The following is a 20,059-nucleotide window of genomic DNA, read 5'->3' on the forward strand; positions in this document are numbered from 1 at the left end:
AGCATTTACAATGCAATGGTCTCGGCATTGGTAAAGTTAGAGCTATTGGCATTGCTCATGACATTATTTCTGTTTATGTTTTTGTTTTTAAAACATTTAAAGAAACGGCATTGTCATGAGCAATGCCAGTAGCTCTAACTTTAACAATGCCGAGACCGTTGCATTGTAAATGCTTGTTGGTTCTTCAAATGCGTTTTTATAGTCCAGGGGCTTCCGTGTTGGTCCTGTTGTGATGGGATGAAAAGGATTTAAAACCAAACTGTTTTTACTGGTATTGCATGGTTACATCATGATCGCAGACACGAACAAGTCCTTGCATACACATTACAAGAAACATTTTTTCAAACCATAGCATTTTTGTGGTCAATTCTAACCAGCAAAATTAAATTGTGATTGACTAAAACACAGACAGTTCTTGTTTTCTTTTAAAAAGTGAAGAAAACTTACCCTCAGTGAAAGATCACACAATTGAACGGGCTTTATTTGTGTTTTGGAACGGTTAGACTGTTGCCAAAGCAGCTGTGGGGTCCTTAAAGGGACCCGTTCAACCTGTCAGTGAAGCAATAGTTAAATACTGTAGACTTTGCTCTCTCCCTGACATCAGTGCCCATGCACGAATACTCTTTCCCTGTCCGGCGGATCCTACCAGGTTTTAGCCTTCTGGCCAGAGCCTCTACCCCAGGTGACTCGAAGTGTATTTTCTCTGTTACTCTCCATTTATTTTATTTTTTTGTTTAAATTAGTTTCATTTTTTTTTTTTTAAAGAAGCATGAAAATGGGTAAGGGATAGATAGGGTGGGGGGTGGCGACATCGGAACAAACCAGCCCAACTTGAGTCTTGCCTGCCCTCTCCCATTTCCCCCAATCCCTGGCATGAAACAACAATGTATATACTTCCCATCAATGAGCCCACCATATCCAAATGTTACGAGGGGTTGGCATGGCGCTATCATCTCGCTAGGCTTTAGCGGAGTGTTAGGTTAGGACTCCGTGTTCGGTTCGCCTGTCCTCGTTGCAGTATCTGCACGTTCTGAGTCTGAGAGGAGTTTATTTTGGAAGTCATGTAGTATACTGTCTCAGTTGGCTTCTATTGGGATCTTACGTAACCCTAAAATGCAGGGCTCGAGTCGGGGGTACACACCGGTACACGGCGTCCCCCCACTCTTTTCACTGGTGGACGCCATCCACCCTGCCAAGAAGTTGGGCCCCACAGAAATATGTTGAACGTATCCCAGTGTAATTTTCAGACACCAGGACACATTCAGCAGCGCCTGTACGCGTCTGCTTTCCATTCCCAGCAGCAACGTGCACGCGGGCGGGGGCTTTTTGTACACCTTCAGCTGGACGAAAGACAAAGCCAGAAGTTAAGGGGCCATCAGGCCTCCCTTTGATCGTATTGGACTGGAGGAGGCCTGGAAGCTCACACTTAAATGCAAATGCAAGGGAGCGGAAGCAAAAGCACACAGCTTATCACAGGTAATTAAGAGTTGCATACTTTTTACTTTGTTCAGTCTCCGTATATAAGTGCATGCACTGTAAGAATGCTAGATGTGTGTGTCTGTCCCAGTATTTACACAAATAACAATTTAAATAGCACAATTTTATTTCTTTGATAGCGCTACTCATCACAATACAGCGCTTCACATATACACATCCATTCAAAATAAATCCTGTAAGTGTGGAAATCAATGTTCAAGATGTGTTACATGAGACAGTCAGGGTTGCAAGTTGTAGGAGTCAAATACAGTCAGGGTTGCAAGTTGTAGGAGTCAAATGCCCTTCATAGCTCACTGTGGCTATCTAGAAGGATTACAATTTATAAACTGCAGATGCCTTAACCCCATAAAATATTTAAAAGGCAATTTTTAAACCAATTAAGCAGAACAGATCTACTACCATGCTTTTCCTTGTTGCCAATTTCTTCGTGCCAGGGTTTAATTTTTTTTAATTAGTTGAGGCCCACATTTTGTGCCATGATTGCGCCACTTTTTTGGCACAACCCCGACTCTAGATCTCATTTGTTAATTATCATAATACACTTAAATGTACTCATGATACACCTGATAAACATATGTGTGAGATCTTAGTATCTGATGTCACTTCTTGTTATGTCACTTCCAATGAGGTCACTCCTTGTAATGCCACGTGGAATGTCACGCATCATGACATCATGTGCTGTGATGGTGCGTCATGATTTCACTTGCATACTGCCTAACTTGGTCAGTCCCCCCACTTATTTTTATAGGACTTGTGCCCTGCTAAAGAGTCTTTGTTGTGTAATGCAGTACTCTCGGCTTGGGCCCACACTCGTAGCAATTGTTCCCGGGCTATCCGAGGGGGAGGCTCTGGCAATTTTCAACGTTTTGTGATCAAACGCTTAGCTCCCAAGAATCCCAAATCAAACAAGCATTTGCAATGCAATAGGTCTCGCAATTTACACAAGTTTAAGCTATTGGCATTGTAAATGACAATGTCTTTTATTTATGTTTTCGTTTTTGAAACCTAAATAAAAGGCATTGTCATTTACAATGCCAATAGCTTGAACTCGCGTAAAGGTGAGACCTATTGCATTGCAAATGCTTGTAAGTACAGGAAGAAGGTGACTCAATCATTCTCTTTACTCACCCAAAAGCGCCCTAATAGCACCAACAATTCTTCAACACAGAAAAATACCTAAAATCTAACAAAGCAGCAAACACTAATAATCGGCATGGCAACAAAATTGCACTGACTCAAATAATTCCACTCAACCCAGAGACCCCCAAAAATCTCAAACGTCAAAAAATCCCTGAAACCAAAATTCTCTCTTTTTTTAGCACATTGAGGCAGGGGCAGCGTGCTGTAATAATACATTTACACCATAGCACAGACAAAATGTTTAGCACTTTTAATCTCACAAGTACACTAACTACAACCTGCTAAATGACCACCAGCAAACAGTTGAAATCATCCCAGAGTCTTATACTAAATTCAATGTTTCCCTCAACTAAAAAGTTAAATATGATTGTTTTAAATTTAGAAAGCGTTTGGTTATCAAAGTCAGGTAATGCACACTGTTAAGGCAGCATTTTCCAAGCATACACTTAAACGTACATTTCACCACAGGAACAACGAGCACTGAAAAGCGCGTGCACCTAACCGGTGCTCATGTAAAGCCTCCAATACCTTCAGGTCGAGTCCACGCAATATAAATCTGCATTTAAAAAAAAAAAAAAAAAAAAGTTTCCCAATGCCACGTGTAACACCTTTAGCTAGTCCATGCTTTTAGAAATGAATCATTTGCATTCTGGACGTGTACTTCAGTTTTTACCCCTCCCAGTATAAGCTTAAAAAGGCAAAGTACTGGGGGCGAAGAAAGCCTGGCCTGGTTGCATGTACCTCACACGCCGAGGGAACCAACGCTGACCACGCCAGAACTGAGGAGAACCGACATTCTGTAGTAATTAGAACTTTAGTGGCGCTCATGATTTCTGGGAGTTGCAGTCTTTGGTTCCTGCCCTGAGGTGAGGGCCGCGGTTTCTTCCTGGGAGGGGTTTCCTTTAAGTCCCGCCAATTGAAGCCCTACATGCATGTCGAGCATTGATTTACATTGTATGCGTTTTCACTTTCACTATTTACTGCGGGAAGATCGCTTCCGCTCCGGTTGTTTGTTCCTCGCTCTCGAGGGTTGTCATTGAAGATGGAAGGTAAGAGCATGGGAGGTTCCGAAGGCATGTTAACGTTTCACCTTCGGAGTCTAGTGAGTAGATCACGGGGTGGACGAGCTGTTTACCTCACGGTGGCTGCAGCCGTGAGCAGCAGAGGCGACGAGAGACTGTTTTACTCGCTGGTCGCTGTGGCGGCCACCTTGAAGAGTCGGAGCGCGGAATTCCCGAAGGTGCTATAGGTGCCATACTAGTGACTGTGCGCAGAAGCAACAACAATAGATCTCGCCGGCGAGACCTAAAAAAAAAACGCTCGCCATCTGTTTTTCATTCAGCCGCTTGTATTTGCATCTGAGTGAAAACAGATGCGCTTGTCACGATGGGCGGGCTTAAAAAACTGTAAGGGCGGTAACACAAATGACGTCCAGCAAATCGAAAGTGAGAAAATAGCATAAATCACGACGCAATCGAATCAGAAACAATTGGGACACAGGGGCGTGGATTGAAGTCCCCTTCTTCATACTGTTTACTATAGCTCTCGCAGGTGAGGAGCGCATGCACGCTCCAATGCCAGGCGAGACCTAAAAAGTGGGAAGGAACCTTCTGTCTCTTGTTTCTGCAAAAGAGAAGATGCATATCTCCCATTTTTGTAATTCTGCACAACCTGTGCAGGCAGTCAACCGGTTTGTCACATGTCGCCAGTATTTGGCGAGATGTGGACAAGCCCACAATACGGGCAGTAGGACGGCATCTAGGAGATGGCATCTGGGGCTGTGGGTATCGGCTCGCTGACAGTATCTGTTAAGGTTAGCAGGGGTGAGGTAGGCCTTTTGGATTATGTAGTATTGGATAAGTCTGAAGCGAGCATTCCTGGGGGATACGGACGGGCACTTTCTCTGTTACTCTTTATAATAGAGAAACCTAAGGTCGGGTCGTGTTGATGCTTCTCATTGCTTTAACCCCTTGCGTGCTCATGACGGCTCCACGCCATCAAGAGTCACGGTAGCAGTGTGCTCATGACGGCGTGGAGCCGCCATGCCTTCGCCACAACGCTCTCGCAGCACTAATTTCCTGTCTGTGCGGGCGAATTACTGAGTGGGCGGCCCTGACTCATGACGGCGTGGTGCTGTCATGAGCACCGAAGCGCCGCGCCGGCCCCCTAGCTCCCCGTGTCGTGGTGGAATTCGCGCCGCAGCGAAGGGGTTAATAATAAACAAAATTGTGTAAGAACGATACAAAAATGTGACCCTAATATTCTTAACTCTGTCAAGACGTGTCATCACCAATCAGTAAGAAAATGACATAACTACTCTCCTGTAATAGGTTATTACAGTTGATTTCTGACCGAACGTCACAATGCCTGCTGTCAAAGCCTGAAGGCCCTATGCAAGATGAGTCACAGAGCAGAATTACAACTGCTGCTTAAACAATGAGAGTTACAACCAGCTTTTATGCACTTTTAATCTATTTTCCCCTGAAAGTATTCAGTAATTAGGTTTGATATGGCATTTATAGCAGTATGTTTTATTATAACTCTGCTGGAGTTCATTACAGATGGAATCTATTTGCATGTTGCTACACATTCTGAACTACATATGCTTCTAAAAGTGGTATATTCAACTGCTTAGAATGTATTTTACAACCATTTTTATTCTGTATATTGGTGTGTTTGTGTTCACAGTATAGATTCTACATTTATTCCACTGCAGCCATAGAATCTCCTTCCATAGTTTTCATATGGAAAGTGGTACTACAGTTGCAGACACACTGCACTTGGTGAATATTTATCAGGATAAATTTAAGGTATATACAGTTGAGAAAGTGTATTATTTATTCAGTGATGAAAATACTTAATACCTTATCATCAAAAAAGCCCTGAATTATGTGCCTGGATATATCAGTGCTGACTCAAATAGCAGAATTTATATTCTTTTTTTGTTCCTTTTTCTCTGCTATAATTCTGGATGCAGTTTTGAAAAACATAATGTTCCTGCACTAACAAAATTGAATACAAATACATTGTGAATACAATTGTTTCCTTTCCTTGTGCCCATGTATTACAAGGAATAAAACACACTGCACTGAGTGCTATAACTTCTGTGATGTAAAAAAGGAATTTTGAATTCAGCCTCTCCCCTCTAAACCTCTCGGTGACTTTGAATATACTTTAAATATGTAAAAAGAGGTCTTTTATCTCATAAATCTCCATCTTTCCCAGATAGAATTGGCCATTGTGGGGCTGTCTATCTGTGGATGGGTGGGTGACTGGCTTTTGTGGATTCCTGCCAGCATTCCTTGGTGGATGTACAGCAAACTAGATAGTGTGAGATGAGTGTTCCTATATTCTGCAGTCCCCTTGTTTATGCTACTGCAAACCAGTTAATCATTGGATTATCTGCAACTATTGAAACTGACTCAGTCCTTGCTGGTCATTTCCCCAAATAGTGAGTGGTTCTGTAGGGAGTGCTAGCATCTCCCTCTCCTTGACTGTGTAGTTCACATCTCACCACCTCACTATTGTTAAATGTTCACACTTGCCCAATATATAGAATACCTCAAAGACAACCTTCTAAACAGTTACCCAACAATACACTTTTTGCAGGAGGTGCTCAGTATGCAAACCCATACAACAGGCCCTGCTTTTGCCTCCTGGCTAAGGAACATTCGATCAAGGGACGCCAGGTCACTAATGATGCATTTTATGTTTGAAAATGTCTGCCAACCAAATTTTGTCTACACATTCAATAGCTGGCCTCAGACCCAATGCTGGTCATTCTAGTCATTGACTGATGATGTGAGGGGTTTGTGTCCGTATCCAGCAAAAGAAACGCCTAGAGTGGAGGTTGGTATAATTGCATATTTGACTGTGCCCCAGTTTGTTCCATGCAAAAAGAATAATTGATGAACAGAATGCAGAACAATGCCATACATTCACCCCAGTACAAAGATCTGGGCCTAAATCCATAGTTTTTTGCTCACCATGCCATTCCAGTTTGGACCCAGCCATATGCAAATCAGTCTTGACCCTGCGCCCAATGGGAACAGTCCAGCTTGAACTGCCAGGCCAGCTCTTTCCTGGACTGGAAACAAGCATCCTAGGACCGGTTTCGGGGTTTCACCCCTCATCAGCCAGGATAGCTTGAGTCCAGGGGCTTGGAGAGCATGGGATCCGTGTCTGGGCATACCCGTCCACCCGGGGTGACAAATGCAAAAAGAACAATTGATGAACAGAATGCAGAACAATGTCTTACATTCACTCCAGTACAAAGATCTGGGCCTAATTCCATCGTCTTTTTGCTCACCATGCCATTCCAGTTTGGACCCAGCCATATGCAAATCAGTCTTGACCCTGTGCCAACTGGGAATAGTCCAGCCCGAACTGCCAGGCGAGGTCCTCCCTGGACTGGAAACAAAGATCCTAGGACCAGTTTGTTCCAGTCACCCCTGTGCTACAGCTGGGCCATTTTTGAGAATAGGATTGTGCTCTGTGCCACGCATCGACACCAAGATTGGCCCTTCGCTATTGGTCTTAGGCTGCTGGCTCACTTTATAGCTGGCAAATTCAAAATACCAACCACAGTTTGTCTGGCTCCAGAGCAGGCAGCAGTGTACATTATTGAATATCTACCTTCCACAAGGGCACCAGGGTGATGTTACCCCATGTGTTTCTGGTTGCCGTGGAAGTGTACAACAACCACAAGCAAGAGGCACTGAATAATGATTGGTTTCCTTCAAAAAGTTGAGGATAACTTTGACTAGCTAGTTGGCTTGGCCTCAACTGCCACTGTTTCTGAATAAGCGTGGGAGCTGTAAGTCAGTTTGGAGTTCATCTTTTGAAGAAGCTGCCGGCTACCAGGCATAAAACAAAGGGGACCAGAGGCAGGATAACTTGGCTGTCTCCCATGAATAAGTAGGGCATATACTTCAGAACAGAGGTATAGACCTGCTGCTTGTGAGACCTGAAAGTAGCTGTTACTGTTTTCAAAGCCCTTGCAGGCGAGCACAAGTAAATACACAGCGAAACAATACAACCACAACAGTTCTGCTGATTGTCAACACGCCCTTGCCCAGTGAACTAAAGCAATGTTTGCTATTTTACTGCATATACATAGCTTTTATACATTTACAGTATTAATGCCAGCATCCCCACCACCTTCAGTATGGAGCCCCCGGATAACTTGACAACTAATACAGCAACTATGGATCACTTCCCTGTCATATGTTCTAAGATCCTATCAGACTTACTGACCCGTGTCAAATCCGGCTCCCCTAACGACTGTTGCCCCCCTTTACATCCTAAGGGATACCTTCTCCGCCCTACCACATGGCAGGCTACCCTTCTTAAACGAGTCTCTCTCACGGGGTAAGGTCCCTAGCGCTTTCAAGAACGCGATAGTGGTCCCTCTATTAAAGAAACCGGGGGCTGACCCTCTGAATCCTTCTAATTCCCGCCCCATTTCCCTCCTCCCCTTCTTGGCTAAGATCCTAGAGGCTCATGTTGGTAGGTGCCTATCCAATTTCATCGAACAGTCGGAACACCTAGAGCCGCACCAAGCAGGCTTTCGGCCCGCTCATTCCACTGAGTCGGTAATCCTTGCGGTTCTGGACACCTTGAGAGCAAATGCGGACAATGGCGTCCCTCAGGCCCTGGTGCTCTTGGATCTGTCGGCCGCATTCGACACGGTCGACCATAAAATTCTGATGGACCGTGTCGAACAGGCCGGCATACGGGGTTCCGCCCACCATTGGATCAAGTCTTTCCTTGAAGGCCGAACCCAAGCAGTACGACTTGCCCCTTTTATTGCCCCAAAGATCGCCACTACGTGCGGGGTCCCACAGGGCTCGTCCTTATCTCCATACTTGTTTAATCTCTACCTCCTGCCCCCGATTCACTCCTTAAGAGACAGGAAGGTAACAACCTTCAACTACACTGACGATCTTCAGCTTGTCTTCACCTTGGACAACTCCCCAGACTCTGTCCAGGAATTCCAAGCCACTATGCTCCACATCCAGCGCTAGATGGATCTTAACCACCTTATACTCAACCCAGGCAAGACCGAATTAGTCTTGCCTGGGAAGAGCGAGATGTCCTGGGGCCCACACTACTGGCCGACAGAACTAGGACCCCACCCCACTCCTGCCCCCTCCGTGAAAAGCCTTTGGGCCACCATAAATGCCGATCTCTCGCTTATAGGACAAGTAGGGGCAGTGGTCTCTACCTGTTTCTTCCAACTGCGCAAAATCAGGAAGATTGCTCAGCTGCCTTTAAGCTCAAACATCAGGGAGGGTGCAGGTTTTCCTATGTTGCCCCTAAATTCTGGAACTCCCTACCACTAGCGATCCGGACTTGTGACAACCTGTTGAGGTTCAGAAAAGTGCTTAAGACTTGGCTGTTCGAGCAAGCCCACGCGTAATCCGTCTCCGTCTTGACACTGCCCAAGATCAGTGCCATGAAACCTCCTGGTGACCGTGCGCTTTAGAAATTTCTGTTAACATATGTCTTATTTGTTCTGCAAAATGATATAACTCTTCCAGGACATTTGTTGTGCATTCTCCATGTGCTAGCTGAACCAAACGCTCTACCCCACAAGCAAACTTCAAGGATAAGCTTTGACTGTTTAACCTTGCAACCCCTTCAAAGTCAGTGTCTATGATGGACGTTCTTGGCAATTCAGTGAGCACAATGACAGTACTTGCTCCAAGCACTTCCTTGTTGCCTTTAAGTCACATAGGCCAGCATACACCAAGCTTTACAGATCTGAACAAACTTGTTCCCTTTTTTTGCACTGTTTGGGAAAAAAACTATTTATCTATTTTCTTTGGGTGTTTTTTTCTGTCTTCTTTAAGATAGTTTAGACCATGCAAATGATGTTAAAAATAGTCAGTTCATCTACATTATATGAACAAATTATATTTGCTATATGCTATCCTAGTTTGATCTCAGCCTTACTTCTTAGGCATTCTCCAAGAGACTGAACATGTAACTATGGAAATTCTTTATTGCATTTATACAAAGAAGAAAAGTCTAGTTTCTTTTTGGAAGCAAGATGCCTATATCCAGCTAACTGCTGATATTGTAAATGGTAACATTAATAAAGGGATGATCACAGTTGTTATTTTCTAGAATTAAAATGCAAACATTTGCTAAAGCTTCAAAGCTCTTTCCTCCATTGCCAAATCCTCGGTCACAGTCCTTGAATATTTTTGTATATAAACGTCATCCTTTGGTATACAGTGCTGTATAGCATCCCCTGACATTTAATAGGCTTGATAATCTCTTTCCATCATCTCAAGAATCTGATATAAGAAAGAACTATTTATTGTACAGCTAGTTCTCGTGTACCTTGTCCTTGTTGTTTGCAAAGCGCACTATCAGGACGGTGTCCTGGCGCTGAGCTGTTGTGAGTCTAGCCAAACATAGGGCCTACAGGGAATAATCGAAAAGCCAGGCCTTCAGCTTCTTGTGGCACTCAAGAAGTGAGGAGGCAGAGCCTCTTATGTGTAGCAGAAGGTCATTCTACACTTTAGAAATGATGTAGGAGAAGGCTCGCTTACCGTATCTGGTTTCCCATATGAGTAGGATATGTGCAAATAGGAGTCTGGACAAGTGGAGGTATCCGGAAAGTTTGTGAAAGCATAATCAATTGTTGAGGTATGCTGGGCCAGTGTCATTTAGTACCTTGAAAGTGTGGGTGAAGAGTCTGAATTGTGCTCATTTGTGTATTTGGTAGCCACTGGATCTCCTTCAGTGATGGGAAGTTGAGAGTAATATTGGCCTCTGAGTTCTGAATGGTCTGCAGCCTTCTCCTGAGTTTTTTGTTGCACCCATCATAGAGGGTTTTCAAGTAGGCGAGCTCGCTTGTGACTGGGGCGTGCATGACTGTTTTCTAGGTGCTGATTGGGAGTCTTTTGAAAATCTTCCTCAGCAACTTCGGGCATGAGGCAGTGATGGTGTTGACTTGGGAGGTCATGCCGAGTTTGATGACAATCCCAAGGTCCTTGATGTGGATGGTAGTGGTGGGTGTTGGTCCTAGCTTTGTTGGCCACCAGGTGGAGTCCCACTAAAATCCTCTTACCAAAGATCACAATTTTGGTCTTGCTGGTGTTCAGCTTTATACAGTTGTTCTTCACCCAGTGGGTGGTTTCGGTCATGCAGACATTGAACTTAATTTAGGTACTAGGCATTTTGTCTGTGAGGAGGAGAATTTGTTGCCTGTAGTCATAGAGGAAAGGACGTTGGTGTCATGAGAGTGGATGATGCTGGCTAGAGGAATCATGTATGCATTGAAGTGGATCAGGCTCAGGGAGGATACTTGCGAAACTCTGCAGATGAGGTGATAGATGTCCGAGGTGTACGGTGCCAGCCTTCCTGACTGGGTCCTGAAGGAGCATGTCCATCGGAGTATATATCCTTGGAATGTGGTGTATGAGTTGGATGAGACTGGGGTGGAAGACCATGTCAATCTCTGTGGAGAGGTTCAGGAGGAGGAAGCCCACTGTGTCGTCTTCATTCACAGTCATGCGGATGTCGTCCATGGTGGCAATGAGGGTAGTTTCCTTGCTATGGTTGGGTCTAAAACCAGACTTAGTGGTTCCGAAAACTTGGTGGTCATTGAGGTATTCGATGAGGCGTTTGCTGATGATTTTCTGTAAGACCATGGCTGGTAATGGTAGCAGGGAGATCGTTCTGAAGTCGGCGAGCATTTGAGGGTTCACAGAGGGCTTTTTTACCAATGGGAGGTCAGTTGTGTGCTTCCAAACATCTGTGAATGTGTCTTTGTACCCCTCACCCTGACTTTTTAGTGCTCTTGTCCGACTGCTGACTTCAGTTATGCCACTTAACCTTGATTGTCTACCGTTATGAACGCCCTTCCTTGAGTAAGCTAACTCTCAGTTAAGATCACCCACTAAAGAGTGCATAGATTCATTTCTGTGGTTGTTAACTTCCACATGCTCACAAATTATGTTTTGAAATGTAAAAGTTGTATGTTATCATTAGAAACAGTAGAGCTGGACGGTGATGAAGATAAGATTCTGAGTTACGAATACCTAATTAAAACACAATACAAGGACCCTATTTTAAAATATCGACTCTAGTGTTAACATATGTTTCTGTATGCACCTCTAGGCCACAGATTATGAAATCCGCCAATATGAGCCTGCCAAGTGGGTGAGCACATCTGTGCCTGCCACTGAATGGGATCCGGCCATCACCACCGGTTTCATGAGGCTCTTCGGATACATTCAAGGCAACAATGAGAAGAGTAAGTGCGGTGCCTCCCTCTAGCTGAGGTAATAATGTGTTCCTAGTACTCTGTAGGCGTAACATTACAGTAGTATTTTGATTCAAGTTGCTGCTCATTTTCCAATAGTGACAGTCGTCTGCTGTTTTGTGTTGGGCTGGCTGTGCATATCGGATCTTCTACAAGATATCTAATTGAACAATGCTTGGACTGTCAATGGCATGACTCCTCATCTTTCAAGACAAATACCACCCTTAGGCTTCTACACATTTGTTTAACATATTTTTTCCACCCGAGATTGGCATGTTTGTGCAGATAAATTACACTTTCTACGCTGCCCTCTTTCATATGCATTTTATTAAGGTATCTCAGTTTGCTTTTGTATTTTGGTCGGTTTCTCTTTTTCATGTCGACAAACCTCCAACTTCACATATATACTTATTTATGTTTATATGTATATAGGTATAACTGCTTTAAATCAGAGCAATTTTATGTATTTTTAAATATCTAATTAATTGATCTTTGTGTATATCCAATCTTTCTTGCAGAGGCGAAGATCGAGATGACGGCTCCAGTCACCTGCTTTGTAAATCCTGGCGCTGGCCCAGCTTGCGAGTCTAACATCACTGTTTCGTTTTTCATCCCCCCTGAATTTCAGAATGATCCACCAAAGCCAACCGAATCAAATGTTTTCATTGAAAACCGATCAGCACTTAATGTATGTGTAAGGTACGACAAAAAATACAGGCTCTTTTGATACTTGCTTGTTGTTGATGTATGATGTACATGGTGTTTGAACAGAATGAACTTAGCCAAATGCAGTAGAACTCTGCACAGGGGCAAAGGCAAGGATACAGTCAAGAAGTGATTTGATGGGCAGCTGGTTTGTGTTCTTTAAAGAGATGCGCCTTCAACTCCTTCCTGAACTGGAGCAAGTTTGGGTTGGGCCTTATGGACATGGAGATGTTGTTTCAGGAAGAAGGCAATGTTGAAACAAGTATTGGGCACAGTGACGGTGAACCAACAGAATTTTGGCTGTGGTGAGGGACAACAGCATATGTGTTGGTGGTGGTGATGATGAAGGGATGTGGTTGGACAAATGCTGAGTGGGATGAGGGAGAATTAAAAAGTTAATACGGTGTGAAAGAGTGTGTGACTTGTATTAAGGTCTAGGAATTGTTGAAGGGCGTGGGCAAGCTTTGACGGTGAGGAAAGAGATAAAAGGTTGGAATACATTTTAAAGGTTGAGGCAAGATCTGGAAAAGAAGGGGCCAGTAGTGAAATTATTGAGAGAAAGAAAGGGGTGAGCACTCGTTGAAAATGTAAGATTGCAACAGAAAAGGTTTGAAGGCAGGGAAAGGACAGAAGAGAAGTAATCCCAGAGGAATGAAGGACAAAAGATGTATGCCACTACATGAAGAGACAATTAGACAAAAGTGTTTCAGTGGAGATAAGCTGGTGGTAAAGGAAAAGACTTATAAGGGTTCTGCCCACCATGTGGAGAGACTTTGTTTTTGAGAACTATGGAGGTGAAGGAGGAACATGTAGAGGATTCAACAATATGTTCATCTGTATACGTTGGAAATCTCGAGCTAATCTCTAGTAGTTCCGCTGCTTCTCCAGCTATGTTGAGCCTTTGCTGTTGATCCACTCGCTTCTCCCGTTAATCCATATTTCCAAACATACCTTACCAGCCAAACAGCAGGTAACTCATTTTAGAGGATAAGTAACAAATTAAGTGAGCAAGAACATCTTTACTGTTTTGAACCACGCTAGAGTTTGATAGGACTTTGTTAAGAGCATATGCATGTCGAGCTGAAATATCCAACAGATCTTGTCATTCTTTGTATCATGTACAAAATTTTTTCAGCACAGATTTTAATTTAGTCCCAGATCATATCCTGTATTTATCTCATGCAACAGGGTTGTTCTGTGACACCAGAAAAATGGTGGCATTGGCGCATTCACATGTAGGATGTGCACAGCAGGTGCAGCCCAAGATGGGCCCATGTACAGCAGGAGCAGTGAGCTTCTACCTAAAACTTTATAAAACAATACACTGAATTGTGGTACTCCTATTTAATGAGAGATCTCCTGAACCCAGGCTACAAGGTAGCATCTAAAACTAAAGTAACCTAAAAAACCCATTCTCTATAGAGGTAGAAAAATGCTACCTCCGCCCCTCACCTTTGTCGTACCAAAGTGGGCAAAAGGAACAAATGATGGACGGAATGCTGAACAACGCAAACAATCAACCCCAGTCACAAAGATCTGGGTTTAATCCATTGTTCTTTTGCTCACCACTCCACCCAAGTTTGGACCCAGACATATTCAAACCAGTCCTGACCCTGTTCCTCAAGGCAACAGCCCAGCCCGAACCGCCGAGCCAAATCCTCCCTGGACTGGAAACAAGCATCCTGGGACTGGTTATGGGCATCACCCCTCATCAGCCAGGCTAGTTTGAATCCAGTGGCGCAGTGAGCACGGGACCCACATCTGGGCATACCCTTCCTACTTAGGTCGACTAAGCAAAAGAAACAAAATATGGACGGAATGCTATTAAATGCAAACATTCACCGGCAGTCACAAAGATCTGGGTTTAATCCCTCTAAGTGGGTACTGGAAGAGAATTCTAATAAACACATGATTAGAGATAAAGATCGAGAGCAGGTTTATATTATCCTTAGTAGAAGTTGTGTGCCAACTATGCTATCACAGTCCTTAACCATTAAACATCACATATCCAGCTCTACAGCAAGCTCACATAGTTGAAAGGAAGTGCTATGAAACAGACATGTTGCGAGAAGTCTTTTGCAACCTCTCGGCACTAATTTAGCCAGTAAAACCATAACATCTGTAGGTTTATACCTACACATCAATATCTTGAAATTTTACCACAGATAAAAGCGGGCCTTTGCCAAGCGTTGCCGATCTTCAGCCCAAGGTTGGTATCTTCTCACCTACTAAAATGTCTAATGCTTTTCCTGCTGGGTGCTCCTTGATAGCGTGGAGATAATCGATGTAACATTTTACTTTTCCCTTCCTTAAAGTCCCTACCTATCTATCCTGACTATTGTGCGTGGCCTGGTTAGTGACGACCTTATTAATTTCAGGTAGAGCTACTGTGTGCGTTGACGAACCGGAGGATCTTGTTGTTAATAATACACTGAAATCTTGGTCATGGTTACCTGTGTGGTTGGCTCTGTGCAGACATACTCCATTTAAAAACTTAGTTGAATTAATGGTCAGGCGCAGTTCCTTGAGAAACGTCTACTGACCCACTCTTACACTTATTATTCACTGTGTGTGGCAGACCTCATACGGTCACCAACACTTTGCAGTCTGGCACGAGATTGTGCATCGCTCCTACATTACAACTAAATCTAAGTGGTGATCGCTACTGTGAATTCCTCAGATTCCCAGAAGGATATCGTTTTCAAGCTTTGTAAGCTGATCTCAGTCAAAGTGAGGTATCACATGATGCTGCATTGATGCCTGACAAGAAGTTATCTCTCCACTCACTGTTGTTAAATGTGATCCTCGGAATACCTCCCATTGCCACACCCTTGACCCTGACTTCTTCACATGATCTGGTCTTGCCTTAAGTGTGATGTGTTCAGGTCGAGGTTGATAAGTGCAGATCTACACCGTGCAAAACCAAAGAGTTTCTTTTTGGGTTTACCTCTTGCCCTGCCAGTCTTAAAAATAGGATTTTACGTTTACCATTTCTGATGGCCATTTCTCTGCGCCAGTTAATCCTCTCTGGTAAAAGACCTTGCTCTGTTAGAAGAGGGAAGACTATTTTGAACGCTTGGTTCAACCATGGCAGAGGTTAAAGCATATTAGGCTGGTTACCATATTAATTTGACTCCTGTGGAAGGTGACTCCAAATTGTTATATAAATATGAAGGAAATCAGTAATTTGTGTGGTTACTTTGGGAGTGATTTACTGCTATTATGGTGTCTTGATGTATGCATCTCTTATTAGATGGTGCTCTTAATTATAATATGGAAATGAACGATCTGCCTCCTGCTGCTGCATTCTATGACGTATTTTACTGATGATTCTGCCGTGTGATATGGCTGAATCTAAAGACCAGTTATGTACTATGAAGGTATTGCTTGTTTTGTTGTATTCCTCCCCTTCATGCACTCTGTTTTCTTTGTATGTGTTTTGATGTACTCGAAAAATGGTAAAGATCTAAAAAAATAAAGGTGCAGTATGCCAGAGCCTAAAACGTCTTATTGTCGATTCCTCAGACATAGGCTGCTTGTGATCTCCTCTGGATTGTCTTACCCCTGAAGGCTGTGGGGGGGGGGGGGGTGTAGTATTAAATCACATTTAGAACACTTGGAATTTAAAAAAAATGTGTACTCAGTTCTAGTAGGCTCCTGGTTGGCTAGAAAAATGAAACGTTTCTCAGACTAATGTACTGGATCATTTGTGACTTTTGATAAACATTGCCGGCACCCTAGAATTTCAGGATCAGCTGTGGCGTTCAAGCCATCAATCATAAGATCCACCTTACTAGGTCAGTGATGTGGGATATGAGGCCACATTCTTTGAATGAATTTGGTTCTTTGTGACCAGTAGATCCATTTGTAATTCTCTTAAGTGCCTTTGATGCCTGGGTGGATTAAAATGATCTTAGTCTGACAGAGATGTTGTCGCTGGCATTCCTTTACTGAACATTTAGCACAATTTGCGAGAGAGAATATGAAATGTTAATGTCTTAGTCTACTCCCAGCTACTAATACATTAGTGTTGAATAACACAGTTGGCTTCCTTCTCTTTTATTGTCACTCACTGAAATGGTCCACGTCTTTTTTATTTCATGGGTAATATCATTTTTAGATCAGACAACTAATCTGGTGGAGGAGGAACATGGTTGCTGGTTGCACCATCTCTCTTCTGCCCATACCTTCACATACACAATTTTAGGACACATAATGCCTCCCTGACATTCATATACAATGGCTCAGAACTCGATGATCGCTCATGCACACCATTTTTAGTCTGGACCCCAATGTTGCCCCCGCTCTGTGGTTTGAGTGTGCAGTCCCACAGGGAGTCATAGCAGTGACATGTTTGGTCAATCAACAGGCCATTGGGGTAGGATACTACAGATGGTGTGGCAGATATATCAACACTCTGCACCAGTTCATAAAAGTGAGGAAGAGTGGGGCAAAATATTGATGCCGTATTTATTTTCCAAAGCAGAACTGCATTTGCACTAGAAAGTAGCCTTAACCCCTTCAGTGCCACGCCCTTTCCCCGCCCTGTGCCGGCCGTTGCATTAGCGGGCGGGGTTCATGACGAGATAGTCTCGTCATGGGCACAGCGCAACCGCGCTCCATGACGAGACCATCTCGTCATGGGCACTGAAGCGGTTAAAGTAAAACAAACAGCTCTTTGTACTGCTTTACGCCGAATGAGGGTGCCATGGGTGGTACATATGCCATTCCCACACTATCACTCATGGCTTTTGATGCAACAGCCTACTTCTAACAATTTGAGACATGGCTTATTGCCAAACAAAATCACACCTCCTCAAGGCAGATGTTAGGGTGAAGAAATCATTACGTTTCTCCACACTTTTGCTACATTGCATGTGTGATGCACTCTACAGTGCACATACAATGTGGGAAAAATGTTAACAATAGTATAAGCATAGTATTTTGCACTAGTAAGGGACCTTTCCAGTACGAAGCGGATGCTAGACATCACACACATACCTCTGCACTCTGGGGCAAAGGTGTATGCACAGTGCGAGGCAGCCTGTTTGTGTGCCAGAAGTAGGGAAGAGAAAAGCAATGCTGGATCTTCCTAGATATGGCTCTGTACTGCCTTTTCCCCTCTTGCACAACGCAGCACAGCATCTTTGGTTGCTGCGTTACCAAGGGCGGCTCCTCCCCGTGGAGGTAAAAATAAAATTATAATAACAGAATATTATCATTTTTTAGTCTGCCTTTAAGGTCCATTTTAGGGCGGGCTGGGCTGTGTGACACCAGCAGTGGGAGGAGTGATAGCTGCACTTTAAGTGCCCATGATGGTTTGGCCGGCCTTGTGGGTCGGCCAAAATGTCATGCGCACTTTGCATGTTCTCCATCCAGACTGTATTACAGCCTCGGTGGAGAACATGCCCAGCATCCCAGTCACCTCTCTGAGCGCCGAAACACGGCGCTCAGACCATTCACAAAGCGGCTGTATGGCAGCCTTGTGATTGGCTGGGAGAAACTGGGAGTCTGGATGCTTCCATTCCAGAGAAGAAGACAGAGGAGAGGCGGCAGCGTTCACTGGTACGTTTGTTTTTTCCTATAACCCCCCCTGGCCCCACCCCCCTCTCCACGGTCCCCTACCAGCCACCACTGTGCATTGGCAACTTTTTAATAAATCTACCCCGCTGTGTCTCAGGAGAAAGAAGTAAGAAAGAGCTTAGGAGATGCAAGGAACTAGCAGGGCTCTCATCCAGTCTGAGCGGCGGTGAAATCAACACTAATTTGTCATGTTCTTTGAATGATGGGACCCTTCTGCAGATGTTAAAAATGTGTTCTTGCTTTTATTCCCTGCAGGAGCTTTGGAGGATTTACGAACGCAGAAAAGAACCAAGAACAACTTCTGGAGCTTGGAGCAAGTTTGAAGCGGGACGGGAAAGTTTTTGATGAGAGGGTCTACTACACTGCCGGCTACGACAGCCCATTTAAAATGTTTAACAGATGCAATGAGGTTTGGCTGATATTAATTAGGTAATGTAGCGAGCTTGTCAGCTAACAACGTCGCATCCGCATGGCAGGACTACATGTTTCTCCGCGGTATCCAGTAGGAGTAAATTGCACATTACAACAGCGAGTAGGAGATGACGAGTATTCTTGCGTAGATCTCACGTCTAGGAGCCAAGTGACAGAGAATCTCGATTATGAAGCAAGTAGGTGTTTGTTAAAGAAAGTAAAGATAGTATGGTATTCACAGTCAATCTATCATGGTTCATATAGCGTGGCTACTCACCCATGAGGGTCTCAAGGCGCTAGGGGGAGGGCGGCTGTTGATACGTCTGGGTGCATTGGTACCTTTGTCGTGAAAGGTCAATTGATATTCACAATCAATGGAAATCAGCCTTGATGGCACTGACTAGAAAATAAGGACTCAATATTTCCGCATAAGCGTTATCGCCTGCTCAGGTTCCACAATTACCTCAAAAGTTTTATTGATGTTTTTAGTGTACTGGAATCTCCAGGAGTGACAGCAAAATAAAATGCTAAAGCTTGTAAATACATGTTTTTAAACAAGTTCTTTTTTCAATTTCTTGAATGCCCATGTTCTGATACTGTTGGATGGATGAGTGAATGAACAATCCCAGTGCGCAGTGCCTGCCTCGCCACCAAATCAGTCCGGTACACTCAAGGACGAAGCTTGCAATTCTGTGTACTCTTGATTCGGACTTTTTTCGTAAGGAAGTACAGAAACACGAAGTTTATTGAATCAAAATAAAGGAAGTTAGATGGATTGACCAGATCTGGGGCTTGAGGTTGTTTCCGGTCTTGCGCGCTACCACTAATGTGTTCCTGGTCTAGGATCAGAAAGTTGAGCTCTTAGCAGGCAGCCACCCTGACCCTTCTTCCTTAAGGGGAATCCTATTTAGTCTGAGGTTGGACTGTGACTGAGGAGAGTACTCCACCGGCCTGCATGAGGATGGTCTCTTACTGCCAGTAGCATCCAGTCCACCTCTAACCATACAGGTGTTGTGTCTTTGGGGATCGATTTAGCTATGGTGATGTGCGAACATTCCATTAGATTTGCAGAGTAGCATTGTTTCACGAGTGTATTTAAAAAGACAAAGTCTGGAGGTGGGTTTAATATCCAATGAATTGTCCTTAGACAGCCAAGTGCTTCACTCACTGTCAAAGATTTTGGGCGAATACTGGACACCTGGATGGGGCTCAGGTGCAGTGGAGCCCTGCTGCCCCCGGAGGCGGCAGACCTCAAGATGTGAGGCCCCACAGATTCTGCAGCTCCACCTCACTAAATCATGCAGGCAAAGGTTTGTTCACTTGTGATAGTGTCTCTTTCCGCAGAGCCTCGACCTTACTATGGTGGTGAATTGGCTAGCAGGAAAATGTGTTGTTAACAGAAAAAACGCAATACTTCCCTGCCCCGTGAAATCAGATTGAATC

At 44.1% G+C, this 20,059-nt stretch overlaps 1 protein-coding gene across 2 annotated transcripts in view; it reads left to right on the top strand.

The window, feature by feature from the left end:
• HEBP2 (heme binding protein 2) overlaps positions 1 to 19,159 on the top strand; it is a 32,056-nt gene extending 12,897 nt beyond the window's left edge. Inside the window, exons 3-5 of one of the 2 annotated variants that reach the window (XM_085612427.1) lie at positions 11,773 to 11,908; positions 12,436 to 12,616; positions 18,461 to 19,159. In XM_085612427.1, coding sequence (XP_085468553.1) covers positions 11,773 to 11,908; positions 12,436 to 12,616; positions 18,461 to 18,638 — 495 coding nt within the window. In that variant the 3' untranslated portion in view covers positions 18,639 to 19,159. The remainder of the gene's footprint in view (positions 1 to 11,772; positions 11,909 to 12,435; positions 12,617 to 18,460) is intronic. The other variant, XM_085612428.1, reaches the window with a different exon arrangement.
• Positions 19,160 to 20,059: the final 900 nt, after the last annotated feature.

The sequence above is a fragment of the Triturus cristatus genome, chromosome 6, assembly GCF_964204655.1.
Source record: "Triturus cristatus chromosome 6, aTriCri1.1, whole genome shotgun sequence".
NCBI classification, from domain to species: Eukaryota; Metazoa; Chordata; class Amphibia; order Caudata; family Salamandridae; genus Triturus; species Triturus cristatus.